At 33.1% G+C, this 25,139-nt stretch overlaps 2 protein-coding genes across 3 annotated transcripts in view; one reads left to right on the forward strand and one right to left on the reverse strand.

Moving 5' to 3' along the window:
• STYX (serine/threonine/tyrosine interacting protein) overlaps positions 1 to 11,677 on the forward strand; it is a 50,015-nt gene extending 38,338 nt beyond the window's left edge. The window contains exons 7-11 of the mRNA XM_051977955.1: positions 32 to 71; positions 152 to 202; positions 1,452 to 1,524; positions 6,227 to 6,320; positions 8,158 to 11,677. Of these exons, the coding sequence (XP_051833915.1) occupies positions 32 to 71; positions 152 to 202; positions 1,452 to 1,524; positions 6,227 to 6,320; positions 8,158 to 8,231 (332 nt within the window). The 3' untranslated portion in view covers positions 8,232 to 11,677. The remainder of the gene's footprint in view (positions 1 to 31; positions 72 to 151; positions 203 to 1,451; positions 1,525 to 6,226; positions 6,321 to 8,157) is intronic.
• A 408-nt stretch (positions 11,678 to 12,085) lies between these two features.
• On the reverse strand, positions 12,086 to 24,687 carry GNPNAT1 (glucosamine-phosphate N-acetyltransferase 1). Of its 2 annotated transcripts, none has more exons than XM_051977957.1 (6): positions 24,596 to 24,687; positions 18,849 to 19,016; positions 17,339 to 17,401; positions 16,670 to 16,797; positions 15,473 to 15,534; positions 12,086 to 13,285 (listed from the first exon to the last, which is right to left on the reverse strand). In XM_051977957.1, exons 2-6 carry the CDS (start codon positions 19,000 to 19,002, stop codon positions 13,138 to 13,140), a joined length of 555 nt encoding a protein of 184 aa, XP_051833917.1. In that variant the 5' UTR covers positions 19,003 to 19,016; positions 24,596 to 24,687; the 3' UTR covers positions 12,086 to 13,137. The 2 variants fall into 2 exon arrangements, with proteins under 2 accessions (XP_051833917.1, XP_051833916.1); XM_051977956.1 differs by having other exon boundaries at positions 24,499 to 24,597.
• Between the last annotated feature and the right edge of the window lie 452 nt (positions 24,688 to 25,139).

A 25,139-nucleotide genomic window follows, 5' to 3' on the forward strand; every position in this document is an offset into this window, starting at 1 on the left:
TCTACTAGAATTTAAAATTCTTGTTTTTCAGGAAAAGTTCTTGTCCATGGAAATGCAGGAATTTCCAGAAGGTTTGAGTATGCCCTTTGTATAAAATATTTAATTCACGAGTAATTTTGATTGGTTATACTAAAAGTATTTTTTTTTTCAGTGCTGCCTTAGTTATTGCATACATTATGGAAACATTTGGAGTGAAATATAGGTAAGAAAGTGTTCCACAGCCAAGCTAATTTAATCTTGGTAGCAAAAGAGGTACTTTGGAATAATATTGACTGGGTTAGACAGTAACATTGACATTGATCACCTGTCTACATTAGACTTTGTAGTCAGCTTCCTTGACACAGGAATAAGATAGTTTGCTTGGAGAACTTTTCATGTTTAAATGTCACTTAAATTTGCATCAAAAAGAGGAAAAAAACACATGGAAGGCTCTTTATATGCCACATCAGTACTGAACAGATCCAATTAAAAAAAAAAAATTGGTGAGCTAATGTTTTGCTTTTGATACTTTTAAAAGGCTGGCTGTATTTTGTCTTTCTGTGACTTAGGATTGAAAAGAAGTATCGCTTCTGTTTAAATTTAAACTAGCTGATTTTTTCGCCCAAGAATATATATATTTTTTTTCCTGCGGCATTTGGGGTTGTAACTTGCCTGGGTCACACATCTAAGAAGTGTTAAGTGTCTGAGACCAGATTTGAATTCAGGTCCTCCTGATTTCAGGGCTGGTGCTCTATTCACTACACTACCTAGCTGCCCCTATAATTTTCCTTTTTTAAAAAAAAAAACTTTATTCTGTGCTTGACAAACATCAAGTAGGGATTCATTTGTGTACAAAACCACGAATTTCTGCAATGTAGCTTTTGCTTTTACTTTTTAAGTATAGGATAAATTCATTATGTAACTATTAAAGCCTCCCTGCTTGCCTATGATTCCTTATGGCTTTCTTTACACATTTTTTTGGATACTTATTCATAACCCTACCCTTTTCCACTCTAAAAAGGAAAGAAATCCTTGTAGCAAATATTGTCAAGCAAAATGCATATTTCAACATTGGCTATGTCCCAATTATCATTCAGCTCATGATAAATTTTCAGTCTTCTACCTAGATAGAAATACGATAAAAACTGGTCTTAAAAATAATCATTAGTGTGGAAAGTTTCTTCTTAACATTCCTATGAAATAGATATATAAAGTGAATTAATCTTGTTTTACAGATGAGAGCACTAAGGCTCAGAGAGGTTGAGTAAGTGAAGGTATTTGGTGGTACATAGCTAATAATTGTTGCAGTTGAATTTTAACTCAGATTCTGCTTGATACCATGTCCCTTGATATTTCTGCCTCTCAGCAATGATATTTTTTATTTTATAAAGCAGTATTTCTGGAAGAACTATGTATTCATGATATTTAATGATACATCTTTTTTAGTTTTTTGTTTTGTTTTGTTTTTTAAGGGAGGCATTTACATATGTTCAAGAAAGAAGATTCTGTATTAATCCAAATGCTGGATTTGTCCATCAGCTTCAGGTAATTCCTCTCACTTCTTTTATTCTTCATTAGGCTTAATTAGGTAAAGTTGCCAAAGTTATGGTAGCCATAGCTTGAGTGCTATATTTGATTAATCTCTGAAGAACTGTAGTATCTCACTAAATTACTATACCGGATTATTATAGTATCTCTCCTAGTATACTATGATAGATGTAGACTATAGACAGGAATATAGATAGACAAGATTCAGAACAAATTGAATGCTGGAATCAAAGATTATAATTATAAATAGAAACTGTTTTTATGTTCTTATATACATGATGTTTAACACCATATCTGGCACATGTTAAGCATTTAATAAATGTTTTCTTTCTAACTAAATAGCACATATACTTGTTAATTGATTAATGATCTGATGGCAGCTTAGCAAGAGATTTCCAAGGGATATATGTTGGTTAACATTTTAATAAGCATAGTTGGCATATTCATTCCAAATGTGACAGATGTCAGTAAGCTAGGAAGGATAACAAAATTTTGGGCTAAATTTAATAAAATAAAAACAAGAGAAAATATAAAACCTTACATTTAAGTACCAAAAAATTTCACAACTAGAAGATAAAATCAAAATGTGACATATAAAAGCTTATACAGTCATATATTAAGCTGCATTAAGAAAAGCATAACTTCTGGGAATTAAGTAGTTGATAGTCTTTCTTTATTCTATCCTAGTTTGGAATATAATGTTTAGTTTTAGATGCCATAATTGAAGGACACTGATAAATTGGAACAACCAAGATGATGAGTTACCTCAAGAGGGCAGTTGACAAAACTAGGGAGTTTAGCCCTCATTAGAGAAGAAGCAGAGAAACATGACAATTATGTTCAATTATTTGAAAAATAACTGTAATAATTGAATAATTGAAAAATTAACATGTAAAAATTGGATTAGTTTTGGATACAAGTTCAACTAGCATTCCTTTTTCTTTTGATTTGCTTGATCATATGCTTGATCATGTTTTGCAGTTATTCTCTTCTGAATTTGTGCCTTGAGCATCTCTGTCACCTTTAACAGACCATTTTCTGTTTGTTTATTCTTCCAGCCTATTTTTATGATCTTGATGTTAGAGCCAGGCTCTTTGCATTTCTGAAAGGAATGACTGGACTGATCCTACTGTTCTCTTGGGGGATTGGAGGAAAGGATGGGATATTGAATTGTGTTATTATACCCTCAGAGACAGTTAAAGCTGGGGATTTGCGAGCTTTCAGTGCTGCTAGAGTTGTCTGATCCAGGGAAAAGTCTCATTGGTGGCCTGTTCTGAGCTCTGCAGATTCCTGACTTGTGTTTGGGTCTGAGCTATTGGCTTGCCCCTGGTTAGATTATCAGAAGACTTCTGCTAGGGTCAGCCACTATTAGCCACTGGAAAGCTCTGCAGGTTTAGAATGATAGAAATGCAGATTCCTCTTTGGTCTGGAAGCTCACAGATGGAACGAAAATCTTACTATATTCTTGGGGTTACAGTACAAAGGTGATGCTTGGTTTTAAAACTTGTCTCTTTTTCAGTACATAGCCTAGTGCCCACAAATGCTCCACTTTGGAATACCCTCCTTATATTGCAGGTCCTCTCTTCAGTCTGTCCTGGTTCTACGTAGTGAGTGACAGCTTCTAGTTGAAATCTTTTTTGCATTTTTTACAATTATTTCCTTTTTGTGCCAGATCCAGGACCTTTTCTTGCACTGGTTCACAGCTTGAATGGACATTGAACATAAAAATACAGCCTTTCATAGCTAGACTTTCCCCCATGTTGACTCATTTTGTTTTCTCCCTTTGCTAATATTATGATTTTTTTCCCTTGCCTTTTGATTAAGAATTGGTCTGGGGAGCACCAGCCCTGAAGTCATAAAGACCTGAGTTAAAATCTGGTCTCAGACACTTCACACTTCCTAGTTGTGTGACGCTGGGCAAGTCACTTAACCTCAATTGCCCTCAGCCAAAAAAAAAAAAAAAAAAAAATTGGTCTGGCACAAAATCTAGTTATTAAAATTTTCTAGTACATGAGAATTTAGCTGTGTATTTTTCGTACCCAATTCTGATTTTGCCAGAGTAAAGTTTATACTACAAATCTATGTAGCCATAAACCAGAATTTCAAATATTGTCTTTCAAAATCAACATTGTTTTAATGCTCCAGTTCATAGTTTTTGCTTCCTAATCAGCCAGCAGCAGGTTAGTTCATTTCTATGAATACAACCTATCCTAAACTGCCATTTTAGATTGGAGATATTGTGAGAGTCTATACTTTCTCCTCAGACTTTTTGGCTTAACTTCATTACTCAATTGACAACTCTTAATTGCTAAATTTGACTATCTTTTCTTAGTCTTCACTATTCTTGCTCTTTCTATGGCACTTGATGCTGTTACTTACACTCACCTCCTATATATTTTCTTTTCCCTGGGTTTTCTGTTATACTCATACCAGACCTCTCATTTTTGGTTTCTAACTTAATTTTCTAACTTTCGAAAAATGGATCTGGACTCTCTTTTCTTTTTATGTTCTTATGCTCATTGGCTTCCATTGGTTTAAATTACATTTCTATCCTAATTATTCTCAAATCTACAAATATAATGTAGTAGCTCTATACCACTATCCACCTACAGGATAGTTCAAACTAACTGATTTTTTATATATATAAAATTTCATAGATAAGCTTCTCTCTTCTTCCAAATCTCCCTTCTAAAACATTTTTCCTATTTTCTCTTGAATTTATTATCTTAGACTCCTTGCTTTCCCCTCATGCCACATAATGAGTTGACAAATCATGATATTGTTTCTTCTCTACATACCTAACCACTACCTTAAATTAAACCCTCATTAACTTCTCACCTAGTTTATTGGCAATGGCTTCCTAACAAATTTCTTACTTGTTTCTTGCTTGTATCCATTATCCACATAGCTTCTAAAATGATTTTTTAAAGTGCAGATCTGAGCCATGTCTGTCTCTGTAAATTTCAGTAGCTCCATATTGTCTATAGAAAAGTATGAACAATCCTTTTTTCACTTTTTATAACCTTTGTAATCTTTACATATCTTTATAATCTTTGTAACCTTTCCAGCCTCATTGTATATTATGGTCAGCCAAATTATACTTTTTCTTTGTTTCTAATTTATAAAATTTATTTCCTTATTCTGCCCCATTGCCTAGAATGCAGTCCCTCCTCTACACTATCTCAAAGAATTTCTCACTTTTCCATTCAATTTCAAGCATCACCTTCTACATACAAAGCCTTCTCTGGACCCTCTCTTTTTCATATATTTGTGTGTGTGTGTGTGTGTGTGTGTGTGTGTATGTGTATTAGGGATTGTTTTCTTGGTAATTCTTTTCTTGTATTCCCAGAACTCAGTACATATTTGATATTTAATAAATGTTTGTTAATTAATGAGAAAGTAAAATGGGTAAATCAGTAAAAGGGCAGTGTTACCAATTTTTGGCTGATGCACTCTTAATGCTTTTAAGTGAAAGATTTCAAGAGTAGTTAATGGCACTGCCAAAATTCAAATTCTGATATTAAGGTTCAAATATCTTGTATCTTTCCTCCCTAAACCTTTTAATCTTTCTCTCGAAGCATCACCAATATAGCCTATCCTGGATTCTCAAACTGAATGTCTTGCAAACATCTCAAATTCAGTGTATACCAAACTCACCCCCCTTCCAAACTTCCCTATTTTCATCCATTCTTCTCACTTTTTCTTGCCATGTCTAATCATTTGCCAAATCTTGATACCTCCACATCGTTTGAATCCATTTACACAACCATCACCTTCTTTCAGATCTCAGAACCTCTTGCCTAATCTATTGCAATAACCATCTACTTGGTCTCTTCTAATTTGAATCCTTATCCTTCCCTTCAGAGCTAAAAAAGTGATTTTCCTAAATGTAGATTTCTAGCTCTCTAAAAAAAAATATATCCTTCTGCCATTTAAAGCTCTTCACAACATAGCCCTGCATATTTTTTTTCCCTACCCTTTATACCATCACTTCAATTATTCCACAGTTCAGTCATGCAGACCTACTTCCTGTTCCTCATGCACAGTATTTCATTTGTCTTTATGCTTTTTGTACTTGCAGTCCTTAATGCCTAGTAGAATGTATTACCTTCTCTTGTAATCAATTCCTGGCTCTAGTGTTTTAATTAATTAAACCAAGGCTAACTGGTACCATTTTGTATAGCCCTAGATTTTTGTCTGTTGCCATAGCACTCCCTAGAGTTTCTGGCTGATTAACTTAAAACATCCTTTATTCACTATTTAAGGAATTGTGAAACTAGTGTTGATTTTTGTCTATCAGTTGTGCCATATCAATTTGGTAGCTTCTAATTAGTGTATCACAGAATTTCATTTGATTCTTTTAATGCTCCAATGAAAAAGATAGGACAGTTATCCCCATTTTAGATTTAATCTTCAGTTCTTAAACTTATATAGCCAATTACTTTGAAATGGAGAATACTAGAACTTAGAATTAGAACTTGGCTCTTTTACCTCCTTACTGTGCTGATCACTACTAGCTCATACTTCCTCCTATTTGTTAATCACTGAATAATTAACTAATGTGATGCTATTTGCAAGTCTGTTTTTTAATAACTATAAACTACAGTCAGATGTTCCATTTTTGGTAGTATTCATTTTATGGTTTGCTATTGTAAGCTTGGTAGTATTGTGTACATTTACAATAAATTTTTTAAAATAGGAATATGAAGCTATTTATCTAGCAAAATTAACAATACAGATGATGTCACCACTGCAACTGGAAAGATCGTTATCTGTTCAATCTGGTACTACAGGTGAGAATTTTCTTTTAAGCTCACAGGGAAGATGATATAAACTAGTATTGTTTTTGTTCACCTGAACTAAGACTAAACAGTTTCAAATTTCAGGTGGGGGGAAAACAGTTTCATTAGGACAAAAACCTGCCAAAATATTCATTAGTGAGTCATCATCAAAATAATAAATGTAAGGTGGACATCAGAACTAATATTTTCCTGCCTTTTGGTGTCATACTTTATATTAAGAGTTGATGGGGGAAAAAGGTTGTAAATCCTTTTTTAAAAATTTCACAGACTCTTTTGGCAATTCCTACCTTTGAAAAGAATTTATTTATTACAAGTAAATCAATTATATTTATTTATTACAAGGAAATCAGTTATATTTAAAGTTATCACAAAAAATTCATGGACCCAAAGTTAAGAGCGCTTGAAAATCTCTTATGATGTAATTCCATTAAAATTTTTCTAAAATACTTTTCTGTTCTATAGATGGTACAATATGATGATGAATGTGAATTAAGTAATATCTGCTAACCTATCATTCTGCTAGGCTATTAAATTTATTCTCCAATGACTTATTCTCACTTGATGTAATTTGAGAAAAAAGTGATATAATAAATGGATAGCTATATAATCTGCCTCTTTGTTACATGCTGGATAGTGGGCAAGGTGTGCAGTTGTGAACAAGTTGCAGATTTACATTGGTGAAGAAGGTTCTCATGCCAATTAAAAAATCAATTTTTCTCACATTTTTTTCCTTGTGCTATTTTCTTTCCATATAGCACTAGTTTATGGTTAAATTATTTAAGGATTTGGGGAGATTTGTCAGGTGGAAATTAAACCTTGATTTTTATCTTAGTAAGGAAACTACCAGTGCAGATTGGGCAACTACTCTGCATCCTAAAGGCTGGCTTTCTAGATATGTAATTACCATTTTATTGATGAGAAAATTTAATGAGTAAACATGTATACATAATTAGTAATAGAATCAGCTCTAGCATTCAGGTCTTCTGACTTCTGGTGCAATTATACCACATGACAACAAAAAATTGAATATTAGGAAATAGAAATAAAAAACAGTCCATCTGGTAAAAAGAATGTTTTCTATGAAAAATTAATCTCTATTTTATCAGAGAATACAAAGTCAATTATTTTCATGTTTTCTTCCCATTGAACTAACATAGGATGTTCATCAGTATCTACTCTATTATTACACAACCCTTAAGGAGTATTCTCTGGAACTACTGCAAGATCAGTATATAATGGAAGAGAAATTACTAATGAAACTGCCTCTCCTGAGTTGTTTTATTTAGTTCCTTAGGTCCCTGCAGTTTTCCTTTTATTGAAATAAATTTCTCTTGAATTTTGTTAGTGAGCATTCATTCAGTGAGGTGAATGGCTCATATTTGAATAGATGTTTTTTAAAAGATGCCTGTCTCCCAGAAAATTTCTTGAACACAATAGATTCCTCATCTGGAAGTAGCAACTATGAAACTATTTCTCATGGTCCTTGAAATGCTAGAGATTACAGCATCTAATATACTGTATACACTATACATCATCACAGTAATGACAAAATAATGTTTCTAAAAAATACAAAATCTTAAATTGAATGTTATTTTCCCTCAAAGCCCCCAAATTCTGGAAGACTTTCCATATTTCTTCCTACTAGAAAGGTCTGACTTAAATCAGTTATTAGAGAAGCTTTAAGAATATTTTTGAAAGACAATCTTCAAAATAAATATCTCAAGTAAATTAAAATAATTGTAAAAAAAAATGGTCTGCTATGCAAGTTTTCAATCTCTCAGTGAACTATTTTAAAAGTCCAGTTTATGTTGTGTATTCTGACTTTCAGGCAGCCTGAAACGTACACATGAAGAAGAGGAGGAATTTGGAAATATGCAAGTTGCAGCTGCACAGAATGGATGATGGTACCTCAGACCAATGACATAGTGTTTGAATTCCTGTATGTGAAGGGGAAACTACATTAATAATGTAAAATGAGAAAAACACAAATAGCTTCTTTTCAATTACATGTTGCTTCCAAATGTCTTTATCTACAACTTGCTAAATAAGCAACATTTTAAGAAAATGATGGACTTCTCGAGTAGATGGCACTGATTGTTTCTTTCTTTTTTTTTTTTTTTTTACAAGATTTTTGGACTTGCTTAAGTATTATTGCAATAATGCACTTTTCATACTTGAAAATTTCTTTATTTGTATGATATAAAGTTATTACTTTAAAACATGCAAGTTGGGGAGGCTTGTTTATAAAAATTATTTGTAATTTATAACAATTTACTAAAGAAAAGTTTGTCAAAATTCATTTTGTGTTTTGTTTATACATTTTTAAAAAATAATTTTACAATTCAGTTTTAGGGTAGAACTCCTTACAGAAATATTAATGCAAGAATCTGCCACATTTTCAGTTTATGTACCTTGTTTATCCTTTCATGTTTGGAAACTGTCCTTGGACTTCTACTGATATGCTTCAAAATCACATACTTCAACTTGGTTCAGCTTCCTGTATTGGTTGGTTAACATTGCTTGGCCTGTATAAAACTTTTAACAAAAGAGGAAAAAATACTTCCTTTTGTCAAATACAATGCATTGGTATTTTGGGGGGAGGGGGGGAGATATCAAATTAGAAGTTTCAAATGAATTTTGGAATTTCTTTTGGTAAAAGCCAGATGTATCTGTGTTCTTTAGGAAAATCTCTAGTCTTTTTCCTTTGTCCAGAATTACTCCAAATACAGATTATGTGTGCACTGTCATGCTATTTATTTTTTAAAAGTTCTAAAAAGTAGAAATATGCCTTTTATTTCTAAAATTAGCTTAGTGGCCTACAAATTGGATAGAAGAAGAATAGTGAAAATGTTTACAAAAAATGTTATTATTTTTACATACCTTAAACTGGAAGTATAAAAAGTCTAAGCAAATTGTTTAAAATGGAGCACATTCTTCCCAACTGATTTTGTGTTGTCTTTATGAGTATGAGATTCTCAAAATGATGCTTCTCTTTTGTAGCTTTTTGGAACAGTTTCTGGGAGTATTTTAAGGAAGCATTTGCTTTTCTAAAATGTTGAAACAGAAATTATTTTTTTTCACCTTTTTATTTTTATTGGATATCAAAAACAAAACTTAACCCATACATCACTTTTCTCAGTGCTTTGAGAGCTTAATGGATTTTCCCTGGTAGAAACAAAAGACACTATGCAATACAGTTTATTATACATCTGTTTTGAACTATTCCTTTGTTTCTATTTCCTCCTTCTTTTGCCCACTTTCTCCCCAAGCCCCTCAAATAATGCCAGTAAATTATACATGTTGCAAGAATTGTTTAATATTTCAGGTTACCTAAAACAGTATTTTATGTTGTCCTACTTAATTGTGACAACTCGGCTTTTCTATGAATGAAAGAGTAAATTAATAGTTTGTGAGTGTCATGTGAGTTATATAATCTTTTAAATTCCTAACATATATAACTCTTACAAAAAGTCCAGGGTAATCTATAGTTCTAGTTCTGTTCCATTTTGAAGTTTTACATTGCAGATTTTCTTTGGAGACTTAACCAAAATCCAATTGGTGGTGTCAGGTAACAGCTTTTGCTTTAAATGAGTCATAATCAATGTCATCTAGTCATTAATATTATTTATTTTTTCAATACTTGATACTGCACCTTCTATTCTATAACCATTTTGTATTTAAAAGTAATTTTTTAAAAATGCTTTGTGTAGACTGAGGAGTTTGGGGTATTAATTCTTATTTTCCAACATTTTTATTAATAATTTTAAAATTATATTATTTTATTAATTCCCCAACATTTTAGAGAGGTCTACTTAAAATGCACCCAGTAATTTGTTTAGGTATCTTTTTTTCCTTACTGTTTTATTATATGCTATCAGTGAAGTGCTTCTGTAGCAGCTAAATAGTGTCTCACAGACTCATTGTCTTGAGTGTGAAATTAATGCCTACAGACAAAAAAACTTCATTCTGTTACTTGATTTTCTAAATCACATCTTCCTGTTGAATGTTTTAATTTTGTTTCCCTGATGGGATATTTTCCATTCATTTTTCCAACTTTAGGAAAGCTTCAGTTTTTGATAGATTATAAATATCAGTGAGAACAAAACAAAAATTGTCATCTAAATACATGAAAATAACTAGGCCATGACCTATGGTACTGAAAATTAAAAAGAATAATCCATTATAATTTTTATGACTACATATGGCCTTTTCTCTAAAAGTTTTTCAGTCAATGTGACTTAATTCCTAATTTAGGACAAATAAAATCATATAATAGTCACACATAACCATATACACAGAGAAGCAGAAAAATCTACTTTACTATTCTTTATTGTAGAAATAACATTTTACCAGTGATTATGTATCAAATGTTGGAGTCGAAATTTTTCCTTGCTTTCATTTAATATGAGGTCATTTTTTTTTTCCATGATACTTTTTTCAGACTAGAGAGCCAGGACTTTCCTGTTTGCTGGTTATACTATAGTGATGAATTTAACAGTAAGATATTTAGTATCTCATCATTAATTAACTTCTTAAGTAGAACATTAAGTCTTATCCTTCAGGAGAACCAAAAGGTATCATTTGAAAATGTTAAGTATTTCCTTCCTCCTTTTTCTCCTTTAAAGGTTTCTTTCTAACTTTACAACATTTTTTTCATAACTTTAAAACATTTTTATTCATAGTGATTCAATTAAGTTAAATCTGAAACAACTAAAATCTTGGGTTGAAAAGAAAATGTGGTAACCAACCTAAGTGACTATATATTAATATATCCAATTTCATATTTGTGTTTATCTGGATCATTCATTATGCTTTCAAAAATGGATAGTAATTGAAACTCCTAAAAGGAAAATTATTATTTCAGTACAAAAAGAGGAATTTCTAGGACCCTGGAATTCTCATGGTTTTTGAACGCTGGAGTTTTTTCTTCATGACAGCTAAAAATCTAGGCAGCAAGCTCAAAAAGAACAGCCTGTGTTTGTAATTCGCTTCTTCTTTGCTCTTAACATGTATCTTGGACAAAATGCTGAGTATAGGAATGCTACAATGTAAGAGGCTGCTAGTCCTGCACAAAATACAATTCTTTTGTGTGAAACTATTTAATTCCATATAAATTACAAAATGGCAACTTGTGCTATTGTATCTGAAAAAAAATTATTAGCTACCTTTATACCATGATTGTTTTTTTATATTTTCTGTTGATACTGTAGTCCCAACAGTTCAGACTTTCAATTTTCCTAACAATGTGGTAGACTGGTTTAATATTCCAGTTGTGTAAAAATGTGAATGAGTTTTTAAATGTTTTTGTTTCAGTTCAGTTTTAAATGTAATATACATTCTAATGACCACTTTGATGTTTGTTTGGTTTTTTTTTAAGCAAATGGTTATGGAGAGTGGAATTATGTCATAGAAACTCAGTCAGAAAAGATCACAGGACACCTAAACAAGAATGCACTTCAGGCATTCTATTTTCCTTCTGGTGACTGTAAAGTGCAAATTGGTCCCCCTGCAACTTCTATTACATTTTGTAGAAGTGTAGCCTTCTTGAAACTGAGTAATCTGATCCTCTTCTATGTCACATAACCCTTCAAAAACTAGCTAATTCTATCTAAATAAATACTAGCTTATCTATCCTCCTAGATCTATAGCTTAGAATTTAGATTCTCTCGGATCATTGCCAAGGATCTTACTGGATCATGGGTCTAGTGATATCAATCATTTAGATTAAAGAGAAGCAAAACAAATACAATAGCATATGAAGAATAAAGATGATCTTTAATTAATTTACAAATAGCTAATATCTAAATAACACCAGCCATTACCTGAGGACCTAGAAGTTCAAGAAATATTAGAAGGAAAAACATGAAAAACTTTATAGTTCTATCAGAATATACTATCCATGTGAATAGTAATTTTAGGTTTTTGATACTAAAAAAAATCAGAAAATAGCATCTAACCAAAAGTGCCTGTTATCACTGAAAAAATCCCCATCAAATTTTATGAATGAAACAAAAGCAATGTGATTTTCCCATAAAATGTTCATCAAAAAAGGATAGCTGAAATTTGATGTTTGGTAAAAATTGAAAAGCTATGAGAGATGTTTTTTCAGGATCGAGGGAAACAAGTACTACTGTATCAGATAAATATAGATGCAGATGCCTCAATTCTGTGGAAGTCAAATTGTTCTGACATGGTAGGATAAAATTAGTACATTGTATTTCACAGCTAACTTCTTTCAATCTCATCATTTCCCCTCTCCCCAATATGTTCAATAGGTTTAAATAAAATTAAAATACTTTAGTGGAATGTTTTATCTGATATTTGCCAAGCTCCCCAAGTTCTGTGTTCAAGAAGTCAGCCTGCAATTAAACCCATCAGTATAAGCTTTTGTTAATAACTAAGGAAACTAATTATCTAAAAACTTTTGTACACTACAGGATATTATCTTATACAATCGGTATTTTTTGAATAAGAAGATAGTAAATATACTTCGACTACAAAGAAATAAAGCCCAACTTTAGAAAAATACAGGAAAATTTTCAATTTAAAAATATATTCCTTTGGTTAAAAGTCATCTCCTTCATAATTCATTTATGGTCCAATGTCACAGCATGCTCTACCAATCCAATTTAATCTTCTAGTAAATAATATGCCAAACTTGTAGAATAAAATATTTGTCCAGTATTTTAGGGGGGGGGGGAGGAGAGGTGTCACTGGTTTTGTAGCAATAAAATACTTTGATTTTTCTATAATAATCTAATTGCAAAAAATTTCCTTGCTTCCATTCTAAAAATGATTCTTGCTATCACTACTTTAGAAACCTGTGGTACATGTAGTTTTCTTCAGATACATTATATCCAAACTTTTTATAAAAACCAACATTTTGTGGAAGACATTCAAGGGTAATTTTGTAACAGTTCAGTTTTTTACTTAACAGAGTAAGAGTTGACAATAACCTGAAAAAGAAGAATAAAGTATAAGAACAGGTAATTTTGAACATCTTTTTGAAAGATAAATAAATTCTTGATGGCAGCTCTTTATTAGCATGCAGTTTTTAAATGAATTAAATTCTTTGCTTTCATAGGAGTTTTCCCAAAATTAAAATATAAAATGTGATTAAAGTTCATATATAAAATAATTACAATGGCAAGATTTTTAGATTATCATTTCTATTGCATATGCAAAAAAATACAAGATTGTTTTTGGAAAATAAGATAGTATTTTTTTTTAATTGCTGCAAATATTTTAAATTTGCCCAAAAACAAACCAAAAATTTTAGCAGTGTTAAGAACTTTATTCTAGAAAGAGGCATATATATGTATTCATGTTCCTAGTTCTAATGAAACAATTCTTTAGACAAAGTTATGTTTAAGTAAAATTAAGCAAAGTAAATTTAAAAACAAATTACTTTTTGTAGTTTAACCAAGCATATATACACTCAGGACTCTTAGATTTAGTCAAATTAACATGAACCAGACACCAAAATATTTATCCTTGAACTATTAAAACTAGTTTAAAAACTGATTTTAAAAAAAACAACCTATAATTAGAATGTGAGGCAAGTAAAATTCTAGATAGCTTAAAAAAAAAAAAAACAAAAATAGGTAAAACATTAGTTTGGACTTGAGTAGCTCCTCACTTCCCATACTCAAGGTAAGATGGTGGTATGTGCCAGGCCTAGAGTCAGGAAATTTTCTCTCTGAGGCTAGACTTTAACTTTAGGAAGACTAGTTTCATGACCTTGGGCAAGTCACTGTTTGCCTCAGTTTTCTCATCTAGAAGAGGAAATGACAAACCACTTCGATATCTCTGCTAAGAAAACCACAAATGAAGTCATAAAGACTGACTAACAAACTAAACAAATGTTTATTTCAATGTATCTAAGTATACTTTTGTTAGTAGTGTTTCTAACCATACCAGAATTAAAGTACTCCAGATATAAGTCCAATATTTTTGTATTCATGTTGTGTATACCTCTTAAAAATTTAAGTTAGGGTATTCCTCTTTAATCTTCCTTTAAAAATCTGCTATAAAAGATGTATAGCCCTATATTGGGGAATTAATACAACTTTAAAAGTCATCAATTAAAAAATTTTTAAATCTGTTTTTAAACAAATTGCTCAACAAGTTTCTTCTTTTATATGTCTCCATTTTCTTCAGGCAACAATTTCTCTGCCTCATTTCTCTTGATAGTGTCTTCTCTTTGTAAGCTTCTATCCCTCTTAATTACTTAAATATGATATGATAAATCTATAATGGGTTATTAAGAATATTTGTGATTAAATTGTTCTAAATCTAAAGTTAATAACATAGGAAACAATTATGTGAGAAATCTCACATACTTAAATCACAGATTTTGATCTTTTAAAAAATTAAGACTGTATATCACAGATTTAAAGCCGAAAGGAATCTTAAAAGCTTTCTAGTTCAATTTCATCATTTTACAGAATTGGGACTCAGAGTATTCTTGAACTAGCAAAGTCATACAAGTAGCCAAAAGCAGAGACAGGATTTGAACCCAAACCCCTTTCCATTGTATGTTAGGGGCAAACAACTGGTAGCATGGTGACTCCCAGGCCTTTCCAGGATTCCAATAACATGGAGTGACATTACGATGTTTTCCAAGTACTAGCTAAAAATTGTCGCTTACTACTCCTATCTTAGAAGTTGCTACCAAAAAGTATGGCTCATTTTACCTTATACTAAAATTCTAAAGCTAGCTTAATAAATATTATCTTATTTTAAATAATAAAACATTTATAATAAATCAGTTATATAACTGATAACTTCTGTAAGAATTTTCAAATTTAGGTCTTTTTTTGTTGAGTCACTTTTCAATGGTATCCAACTCTTCATGACCCCATTTTGAGTTTTCTTAGTAGGATAATGGAATGGTATGCCATTTTTTTCCAGATCATTTTACAGATGACACTTGCTCAAGATTACTAAACATACATACTAAACGTTACTAAATATCTGAAGCCATATTTGAACTCAGGGCTTCTTGACTCAGGGTGGGCACTTTATCAACTGTGCCATCTACGTCTCTCTCTAACTCAGTCTTGAGAAGAATTTAACTCATCAGATATGAACAACACCTATTCTACCCAAAGTAGATATTGTTTCTGTAGCAAAATACTTACAGTTTTCCCAGTTGCTTCCCTCTGCATTCATCACTCACAACAACATCTTCTACTCTTCCTCTCTGAAAAAATATTTTAAAAGAACATTTTATCTGATAAATTATTATTAACACACCATTTTGGCAAGAGTCAGATGAAGAGAAATGTATATTATTTATAAGCTTGTATAGCATCACTACCAGAATACAGTTTTATATTCTTTTGTCTTTATGACATTCCTGAGGAGCAGTATAGTGTTTTGGGAAGAAGACTGGATTTGGAATCAGAGAACCTGTGTTCAAATCCCAACTATGCTACTTATGACATGTGTGACTTGAGGCAAATTGCTTAATCTTTCTAAACCTAAATGATTTTTTAATAAGCATAGAAAGAGACATTGTCTACCACCAATTCATCTTTTTAAAAAAGTAATTAATTTAGTCATAATTTTACTTTATTAAAAACTCTTCCCTAATACTCACACAGAACCCAGTAGCCACATGCTGTCAGCTTTAGTGTGCCATCTTGTTCCCATTTCTGCTCCTGAATTCAGGTGCTTTACTTAAGCTCAGGAACTCTCCTCGGAACCATTAATCCAATGCTTTTAAAATTGTCAAGGTTTTTTAGAAGAGGTTTTTTATCATTACCTTTAAAGATAGCAACAAGTATAGCAATAATTCCTTACTGAGTATTATAATGCTTGCTTAACGCATATGATTTGATTTTTTTCTTTTCCCAATTCTGCATTTTTTTAGTTCAATTAGGACTTAACTGATTTTGCTCCATGCTTGCTGTTCTTGCTATACTTTAATTGTTAAATATATTGAGGGACTAAAAATTTTTCCAGAGGAACAGATTTATAATTTTACAGCAAAAGTCATTGAAAAAAGATATATTTCATGGAAATTATTAATAATTGCTATAGCACTTAAAATTGACAAAGCACTTTTAATACAAAAACCCTTAATACAAAAATCTAAATAACTAAAAGTATTACTCCTATTTAAAGCTAAAGGAAACTAGTTCAAGTAGGTTAAGTGAATTGCCTGGAATCACAAGACTAACAACTGCCACAATCAAGATATGAAACCAGTTCTCATCTCAAGTTCACTGCTCTTCTATAGTTGTTTTAAACACTAATATTGTTTAAATCCATCTGTCCTATTTTGCTAAAAAATATCAAGTCTATTCTCATAGGCTGGAATAAGAGAAGCATACCTTTGCACATGAATGGATAAATTTATGTTCTATTATCAGAGTAGCTGTAGCAACAATCTGCCCTATATTGACATCTTCCACAACTGTAACATAATAATCCCCTGATTTCCTCATATGCTCAAATGATCCTGTAGGAAAAGCAAAAAAATCCTTATATGGTAGATGTATAACTTTTGTAGGTCATAGAACAACTAATTCTGCCTACTAATTTTAGGCTATTTTACCATCTAGATTCAAATCTGAATTAATGGAGAAAAAAATCATTATGAAAAATGAACAAGATATTGAGATGGTGTAGATACTGTAGTCTCAAATGGAGATAATTTTTTTTAAATGTTTTAAAACAAAGAACCTCTTGTTTTTTGATAAGGCAATATGCATGTTCAATGAAACCTATGCTATCTATATAGCATGAGAAATTTCCCAAACCCAGGTAAGAATTGCATCAATCCAAGAGACAAAAAGATAAAGACATATCAATCATCTTTGTTATATTTCAACCTTAAACTAAAGCAAGCCACATAAAATAAATACTTAACCAATGTTTCTATTTATATCTTCCCAGTTTTGCCAAATGTAGACACACAATGGGATAGAACCAAAGACCACATAAAGACAGCATATCTTCTCTTTATTCCTTTTCAAATAACAAAACAGATGTGTACTCACTCATAAATTGCTCAGGGCTGACCACTCCAGTTTCTGTCAGCTGACCAAGTACCTTAAAAAATCCTGATTCAGAAAATCAAATATCATATAGAATAACATTAATTTTTTTAAGCAAAGGTACATTTTGGAATATTTGCATTTTGGAAAAAACTAAAACTTATGTCTATGTTTTTACATATAATCACTACTCATCAACTCCCCCTCCCCCCAAAAAACCCTCTATAAATGTATTTAAATGTCATATATCTCCCAATTGGCAATATTTATTTTTTTAAATAACAGCTACACTTTAAGAAATATAAATGGATTGCATTCATAATCACAATACATGATTAGTTTAGTTATTCCAGAATTTATGGCAATATATCCAAAACTAAAAAACTTCTTTAAAAACATTGCTTTTTCTCAATGGACAAAAATCTCTTAAATTCTTGTAGTCACAGTAATAGATTTCATCAAAAAATCATATTCTTTAGCTTTAAGTTGGAACTTTAAGGCTCATCACAACCATTTTGTTCAACTTAGATATTTCTGTTTGCTCAATTTGATAAATGAAAATAATTTATATTTTCATTTTATAATAAGATTTTTCCACAGTGTGGATTATCTGAAAAAAATATTACTGGAGAAAAAACTGAAAGAAGACCTTGTCTATTTAGCAATTTCTTATGGTCTAAAAAGAGATCTGTGTTTTTTTTTTTTTAAACAAAGTAAAGAAATAAGCTATTTCAAGGCAAGACAGTAGCAAAAAGTAAAGTGGTATTTCTCCTGGCAGAAGGGAAATTTGTGGAAAATGAATAGATGCCCATCAATTGGGGAATGGCCGAACAAGTTGTGGCATATGAAGGCAATGGAATATTACTATTCTATAAAAAATGATGAACAAGCTAATTTTAGAAAGGTCTAGAAAGAGTTACACAAACTGATGCTGAGTGAAACAAGCAGAACCAGAAATACATTGTACACAATAACAGCAAGAATGTGCAATGATTAACTGTGAAAGACTTGGTTCTTCTCAGTTGTTCAGTGATCTAAAGCAATCTCAATAGACTTTGGAACGGAAAATGCCATCTGTATCCTGAAAAAGCACTGAAGAGACTGAATGTAAATTAACACATGCTATGTTCACTTCTTTTTTTTCTATTTTTCTTGTCTCCCATGATTTTTCTCTTTTACTCTGATTTTTCTCTCTCAACATGATCCACAAAGCAATGTATGTTAAAATAAACAAATAAATAAATGAAAAGAAAATTTGGAGGACAGAGGGTGAAGAGAAAGGGTGGATCTCTACCATTTCTCTTAAATTGTTTTCATTATGCATCTAATTTATTTAATGCTGAACACAGTATTTCAACATGCTTATTTAAATGCAGTTGCAAAAATACATCAAAAATAAACTAATCTAAATTTAATTACCTTAAATCTTACCATCTTTATCAATGCTAATTGGCTTTCATTAGCACAGATGAGTAATCAATTCATGATTAACAAATGGGAAAATAATCGCTACCTCTGTTCAGATCTGCAGTACAAAGAGGCCTCAAAACCAAACCATCTCCTGGGTGTGTTGGGGAAATGGCTGGAGAAAATGTTGCAGTATTCTGGCTCCAGTCCACCTCTTTCAATAGACTTGGATCAAACATAGGTGTTTCATCAGGTTTCATGATTGCAATGAAGGCTGAAATTGAAATAATTTATATAAAGAGCTTTTATTTCAGAAAAAAAATTTAAGTTTTTAAAAGGTATGAAGGTAGTTAAGTAATTTTGGTTTCTCAATCCTGCATGCCACCACATATACCCATAAAACCTTTGAAATACTACATTACATTTATATTAGAGTTAACAAAAGTATTTTATACACATTATTTTATGTGATTCCCACAACAAACATGTAACATATTACAACAAACCTGTAGATATCTCAATTATACAATTAACAAAGAAAGGTGAAGTAACTTGCTCAGGGTTTTACAGTTAATATCTGAAGAGGGTTAAAAGTGTAGGTTTTCCTGACTCCGAGTCCAATAGTATCAACTATACCATAATGATTTTGTTATTAGTTTTATGTAGAAGAAATGTGTTGAGGTTACAAATATCTAAAGACAAGATCTACTTACGAGTTGGTTTATGATATTTCAAAGTCTTTCATATTCGGATATTATCAGTGTATCGAGAAAAAAACAAACCCCTAGCCCCAAACTCTGCCCAATCCCACTATCAGTACTATCCCAGCACTGCTTGCTGCCCTCTCAATCTTCAATGAATCAATTCAATTCTACATTTTTCTCTTCTCAAGGTAATCAAGAGATTCATTTCCCTGTTCTTTCACACCAATCATGCCTTGCCAAACGTCTTTCTCCTTTGCTTTTCCTCAGAAACTGATAAATAGAAATGGAAGAAATAGTGAAATCATAGTGACCAGGAATACTATAAATTTATGGTAATCTCAAATAGGCTGCCTCTACAAAACAATCCTATCACACACCTTAACTGCTCTCTATCCCACAACAGCTGTTTTCAACCTTTTCTATTTTCTATTTTCAATCCTTTTATCCCACTCTCTGCCAATATTCCTCTCTTCTGAGGATCTTCATATCTTAACAAAAAAGAAAACTGAGGCTACTTGCTAAGACCTTTCGGTTCCTCTGATAATGTCCCCTAGTTCCTCTCCTTTGTTCTAGTTTTTGATGTCAGTCTTTTAAGATCAGCCCCTCCACATCTTCCCTCAATCCCCTTCCAACACATTATTAGTATCCATTGACTCTCAAAATTTAATATCTATCTTTTCCAGCTAGCTACAAATATGGTCAAGTTTTCCCACATCCTTGGTAAATCTTGCTAAATCCCATGACTCATACCAGCTATTGTTCTATATCTTGCCTTCTTTTCTTGGCTAAACTTGGAAAGCTGTCTGCGATATAAGTGCTTACTACTTATTCTTCTGACATTTCCCTTTGAAGCCTGCTTCTTGGGTCTCCTTTCTGTTTGAATGTCCCTTAGTCTCCTTTATTGCAACTTCATCCATGTTGAGATTGGCTACACAAACATCAATCAAATCAATATTTAATAAACACCTATTGTATGACAGGCAGTATGCTAATCTCTGGTGATACAAAAAGACAGTCTCTTGTGAGTTCATTGGTATAGAGAGTTCCTAGTCCCTCTACCAAAGCAGATCAACAACTGTTCTCCAATTTATAGTCTTATGGACTCTGAAGTGTTAAGCGGCCACCAGTCAGAATATGTGAGATGTGAGATTTGAACCCAGGTTTTCCTAGTACTCAGGCCAGCTTTATGTATTGTACTACGTGTCTCTTGGGAAATAACCTATGAAAACTTACACAATTGAAATTTTAAAGTAAGTTAAAATTGTTTAACTGATGTATCAAAAATAATTATTATTTTTTAAATTTCTGAAAGCATACCTGTGGAAAAGTTTTCCTTCTAGACCTGAATTTAACATTCTTTGGTACAACTTTTACTTTATACATTCATTTTAGTATATTTCAGTATTGGCATTTTGACATTTGGTGAAGGCAGAAGTTTAGCTCCATTTTGGGACTACTCTGACAATTAGTATAAGAAAATGTTCTTGTGGTTGATAATTGTCAGGGTCTCCTAATATTTATCAATACTTTTATAAATCTATGACAAATGTTAAATTATTTTGGAAATTGTGCTGTGTTCTTTGTAAATATGTCACATTTTGAATTGTCAATAAATTAGTTTGGATTAAAAAAAAAGACAGAAAACCACATGTAAACAAATACATACAGATAAGCTACAGACAGAAAAGAGAGTACTGAGGTGAATAATAGCATCAAAAACTATAGAGTTCAAAAAAAAATTAAGGATTAAACAATCATTAAATTTGGCTATTTTAAGAGATTACTGGTATATTTTGAGAGAGCAGTTTCACTGAAATGATTTCAGTTGAATGAGGAGTTTAGAAGGCCAACTGTAGACATTTAATAAAGTGGGGGAAGAGGAAGTAAATTCATCTCGAGTCTAGCTGCAAAAGGCAGAAAAGGCAGAGGACAAACAGCAGAAATAGAAGCTGGGGGCTTTGATGATGGGGCAGATGAGGAGCATATTTATAAGCATTAAGAAAGCAGCTAGTAAAACAGAAGAGAATTAAGATACAAGAGGAGTGATGGTGACATTCTAGTGAAAGAGAAAAAATGGAATGAGATCACTTGTGCAGGCAGAGAAGTTTGCCTTGGCAAGGAGTAGATCCACTTCTACTGATAGACAAGTAAAGGCATTTGAGAAATATAAGATGAGAGGAGAAAGAGAGAGCTCTCAGATGAATTGCCTCAATTTTTTGAGTAAAGTATGAAGCAAAGTCCTCAGCTATGAGAGCCAGAGGTATATTAGTTATGCAGCATTTGAAGAGAGATGAAGAGATTTGGAAAAGCCACCTCACCTAAGCCTTTACTGCTCCCTAGGCTAGCCTATTATATCTCCTTCACTATTCCAGTCTTCACAAAGGCTTTTCCAAATATTTGCAATTTTTTTCAAATCTCCCGGGCATGGTTCCCATTCCCTTCTCCCACTCAACTGAGAATTTTGCTTCGTATTTCAAAAAAATATATATTAGAACCATTCACTATAAATACCCTCTCTATCCTCTGCCACTTACATGTTTTGTAACATGATCCCATTTCATATTATCTCCTCCCGTTATCTTTATCACATCAGCTTCTTCCAGTCTACTGGCTCTTTTCCTACTGCCTACAAAAAATGTCCATTTTTCCTCCATTCTCAAAAAACCTCTCTGCTACCATACTGTAAATCTTCTTCTAACCTTTATGGCAAAACTCCCTAAAAAAACCATCTATAGATGCTTCCCCTTTCTTGTCACTCTTTTCTTACTATAGCTTAATACAGCTTCTGATTAAATCATTCAATACCTCTCTAAAGTTACCAATGAACTCTTAGTTGCCAACCTCATTTCAATTTCATTTCAACTTCTTTGCAGTCTGACACTGACAATTACTCTCCTATTTTGGATCACTACTGTCTTCCAATTCTCCTATCTGATATAGATTTGCCTATAGATATCCCATAGGGTTCTCCCTTCTTCCCTATATATACTATCTTACTTGGTGATCTCAATAACTCCATAGATCCATTTACAATGATAATTTCAAATCTACCTATTCTACCCTCCAATCGTGCATCTCTATCTTTCAGACACTTCAAATTGGATGTCCAGTTAACTAGATGACAGCTTGAATTCCAAACATACAAAACAATTTATCTTTCTCCCAAAACTCTATCCCCCTACTACAATCCCTATTACTTTACAGGACAACGTCATCCTCCCAGTCCCTCAGGATTGCAACTTAATAGTTTTCCTTATCTCATCATTTCTCATATTCCATTATCCAATCTATTACTAAAGCCTGTCAATTTTACATCTCTCAAAAACTCCTTTGACATTGACATTCCTACAGTGCAGGCTCTCATCATCTCACACCTAGTTTATTAAAAGTCTGTTTATGGGTCTGCTTCCCCAAATCTTCCCCCGTACCAATCCATTCTCTATTTAACCAATGAAGTGATTATCCTAAACCATAGGTTTTTAAGCACATTCTCCCCCTCTCTCCCTTTTTCATTTCCTCCTCCCTTCCTCCTTCCTTCTCTCTCTCTCTCTCTCTCTCACACACACACACACACACACACACACACACACACACACACCCCCACTCCATAAACTCCAGTGGCCCTTTATCACCTCCAGTTTTGTTAGCATATAACTGTGGGCAATAAGTTCTAAATACTTTTTGTGTCTTCTAATTTTGTTTCATCTTGCTACTTGCTATCCTGTGTGATTTTGTTTTCTTTTTTACTTTTTGGGGTTTTTTTGGGGGGAGGTTGTTTTCTTTTTAGTCAGATTGATTAAACTGATAAAACTTTAGCTAATCTTTTCAAAGAATCAGCTTCTAAAAAGTCAACCTTATGATTTTTTTATTTCTAGTTTATATTTTTCTAATTTTAATACGTCTTTTGTATTTTTTTATGCTTATTTGTTGGCTTTCTAGTTTCTTATAATTGTCCATTAATTCTCTCTTTTTCTGTTATGTTATTATTTATTGGCTGCATCACAGGATATTGTGGTATTTTCATTCATCAAAATTTTCCTTCACATAATTATTTCTATTATTAAAAATTCCATTGTTAAGGCTTCATTTGATTATGTATCTTTTTAATCCCAAAACTATTTTTACTGCATTACTGTTTGTAAAGGATGTTTTTTTGGTTTTGTTTTTTTTTTTCATTTTGTTTCTAAATAGTATAGTTTCTATAAACAGCACCATCTCTTTGGTTACATTATGTTAAATTTTTTTTAAGTAGCTCTATCTGCTTTGGCTTTTTTTCCTTCACTCTGAATTCCCTCCTCGTTTTTTCTTTAAAGATTTTGCTTATTCTTTTTTCTTTTCTGCTTTTATCTGATTATTGCCCTTTTTTTCTTTTCAATTTGCTTTTTAAAATATCTTAGAAAATACTGCTCCTTCCTAACAGAAGATTTTCAAGGGGAAAAAAAGGCACCGGTTGGTGGGTTTCCAGGATTGTTTCCAGGATGGTTTCAATAGCCAATGAAAATGAACAAAGAGTACTCTACCTCACGTTTTCCCTTCACCACCACCCTTACTTAGCCCTCCGGCCAGATGCAAAGTGGTCCAGAGTTGACCCAATCTGAACCAGAAAGGCTGCATAGCTCAGGGTTAATAACTGACTAGTGGCTTTCTAAGGTCGTCCCACAGAAAAGTATACTTTAATTCTCCTGCCAAGTGTTAAGGGGAAAAGAGTACAAATATCCGCCCTTCGGAGCATAGGGTATTGCCCTATCAATGAGCAGCGAAGTCAGGTCAGGACTTGGTCAGGAAACCACGGTCCGGACCCCTTCCTCTTCTCAGCTCCGACTGGAGTCCGTGGAAGTTCCAGTTTAATGGGAACCGGGATAGTTTATCGTTAACGTTCGACAAAGACCCTGAGGGAGCGAATAGCCTCGGCTTAGCTTTCATAGCCACGTCCGCGCCCGGCCCCTTAAGGGTTCTTCCACCAACCCCAGAGTCTCGGCGATGAGTAAGAAGAGGCCACACAGTCTTAAAGCCGCTTCTAGGGCACTCATCCAACCTCTTTCCTACACCTACCCTTGCCGAGCGAACAGCGAATCAGCCCCGACCCAAATCGGCCTTGCCCCTTCCAGCATAACCACGTTCCGCACACCGGCTCCGCTCAGCAGCTCACCCGATTGCGAGGCGCCAAATCCGCATCCGGCTTCCGCTTCAGCTCCGGCTTCCCCTCCTAGCTTTTCTACCGCGCCCCGGCGACGCCGTCGCGGCCCAGACGTGGCAGCGGTAAGTGTTCCCGCCCCCTGACGCAAGGGCCGAGAACAGGGTAGTGTCCAGTGGAGCTGATGACCCGGACCTGAAGGAGTGGGGGAGGGGAGGTTAGGGAAAGGCAGAGCAAGGAAGGAAAGAAGCTGGGAAAGAAAGGTCCAGGGTGGGGTAGAAGTTGTAGCTCCCGGGAATTTAGGGATTAGCGTAACGTCATGTTCTCCCGCCCAGTCTGGAACTGCGTCAGACAGCGGGCCTCAGATTTAGGCTCATCACCTTCTGGAAGCGATCCCATGTTTTCTCTCATCTCCGAGAAATTCAGCGGCATTCGTATTATACTTTCATCCCCTGCATAAACAACTCCGAGTCATGCAGGAGGGGTGTTTTCATAGTGATATGAGTAATGAATCTGAAGCACACAAGTAACAGATTCTTTTTGCCTGTCCAAGGCAATT

The sequence above is a fragment of the Antechinus flavipes genome, chromosome 2, assembly GCF_016432865.1.
Source record: "Antechinus flavipes isolate AdamAnt ecotype Samford, QLD, Australia chromosome 2, AdamAnt_v2, whole genome shotgun sequence".
Taxonomy (NCBI): Eukaryota; Metazoa; Chordata; class Mammalia; order Dasyuromorphia; family Dasyuridae; genus Antechinus; species Antechinus flavipes.

Excerpts from the sequence above, each read along its gene's own strand:
- GNPNAT1 (XM_051977957.1), bottom strand. The coding sequence starts at position 19,002 with ATGAAACCTGATGAAACACCTATGTTTGATCCAAGTCTATTGAAAGAG. Across the intron at positions 16,798-17,338 it reads CAGCCCTGAGCAATTTATGA|GATCATTTGAGCATATGAGG; the intron begins GTGAGTACACAT and ends CTTTTCCTACAG. Across the intron at positions 15,535-16,669 it reads TTATCCATTCATGTGCAAAG|AGAGGAAGAGTAGAAGATGT; the intron begins GTATGCTTCTCT and ends ATATTTTTTCAG.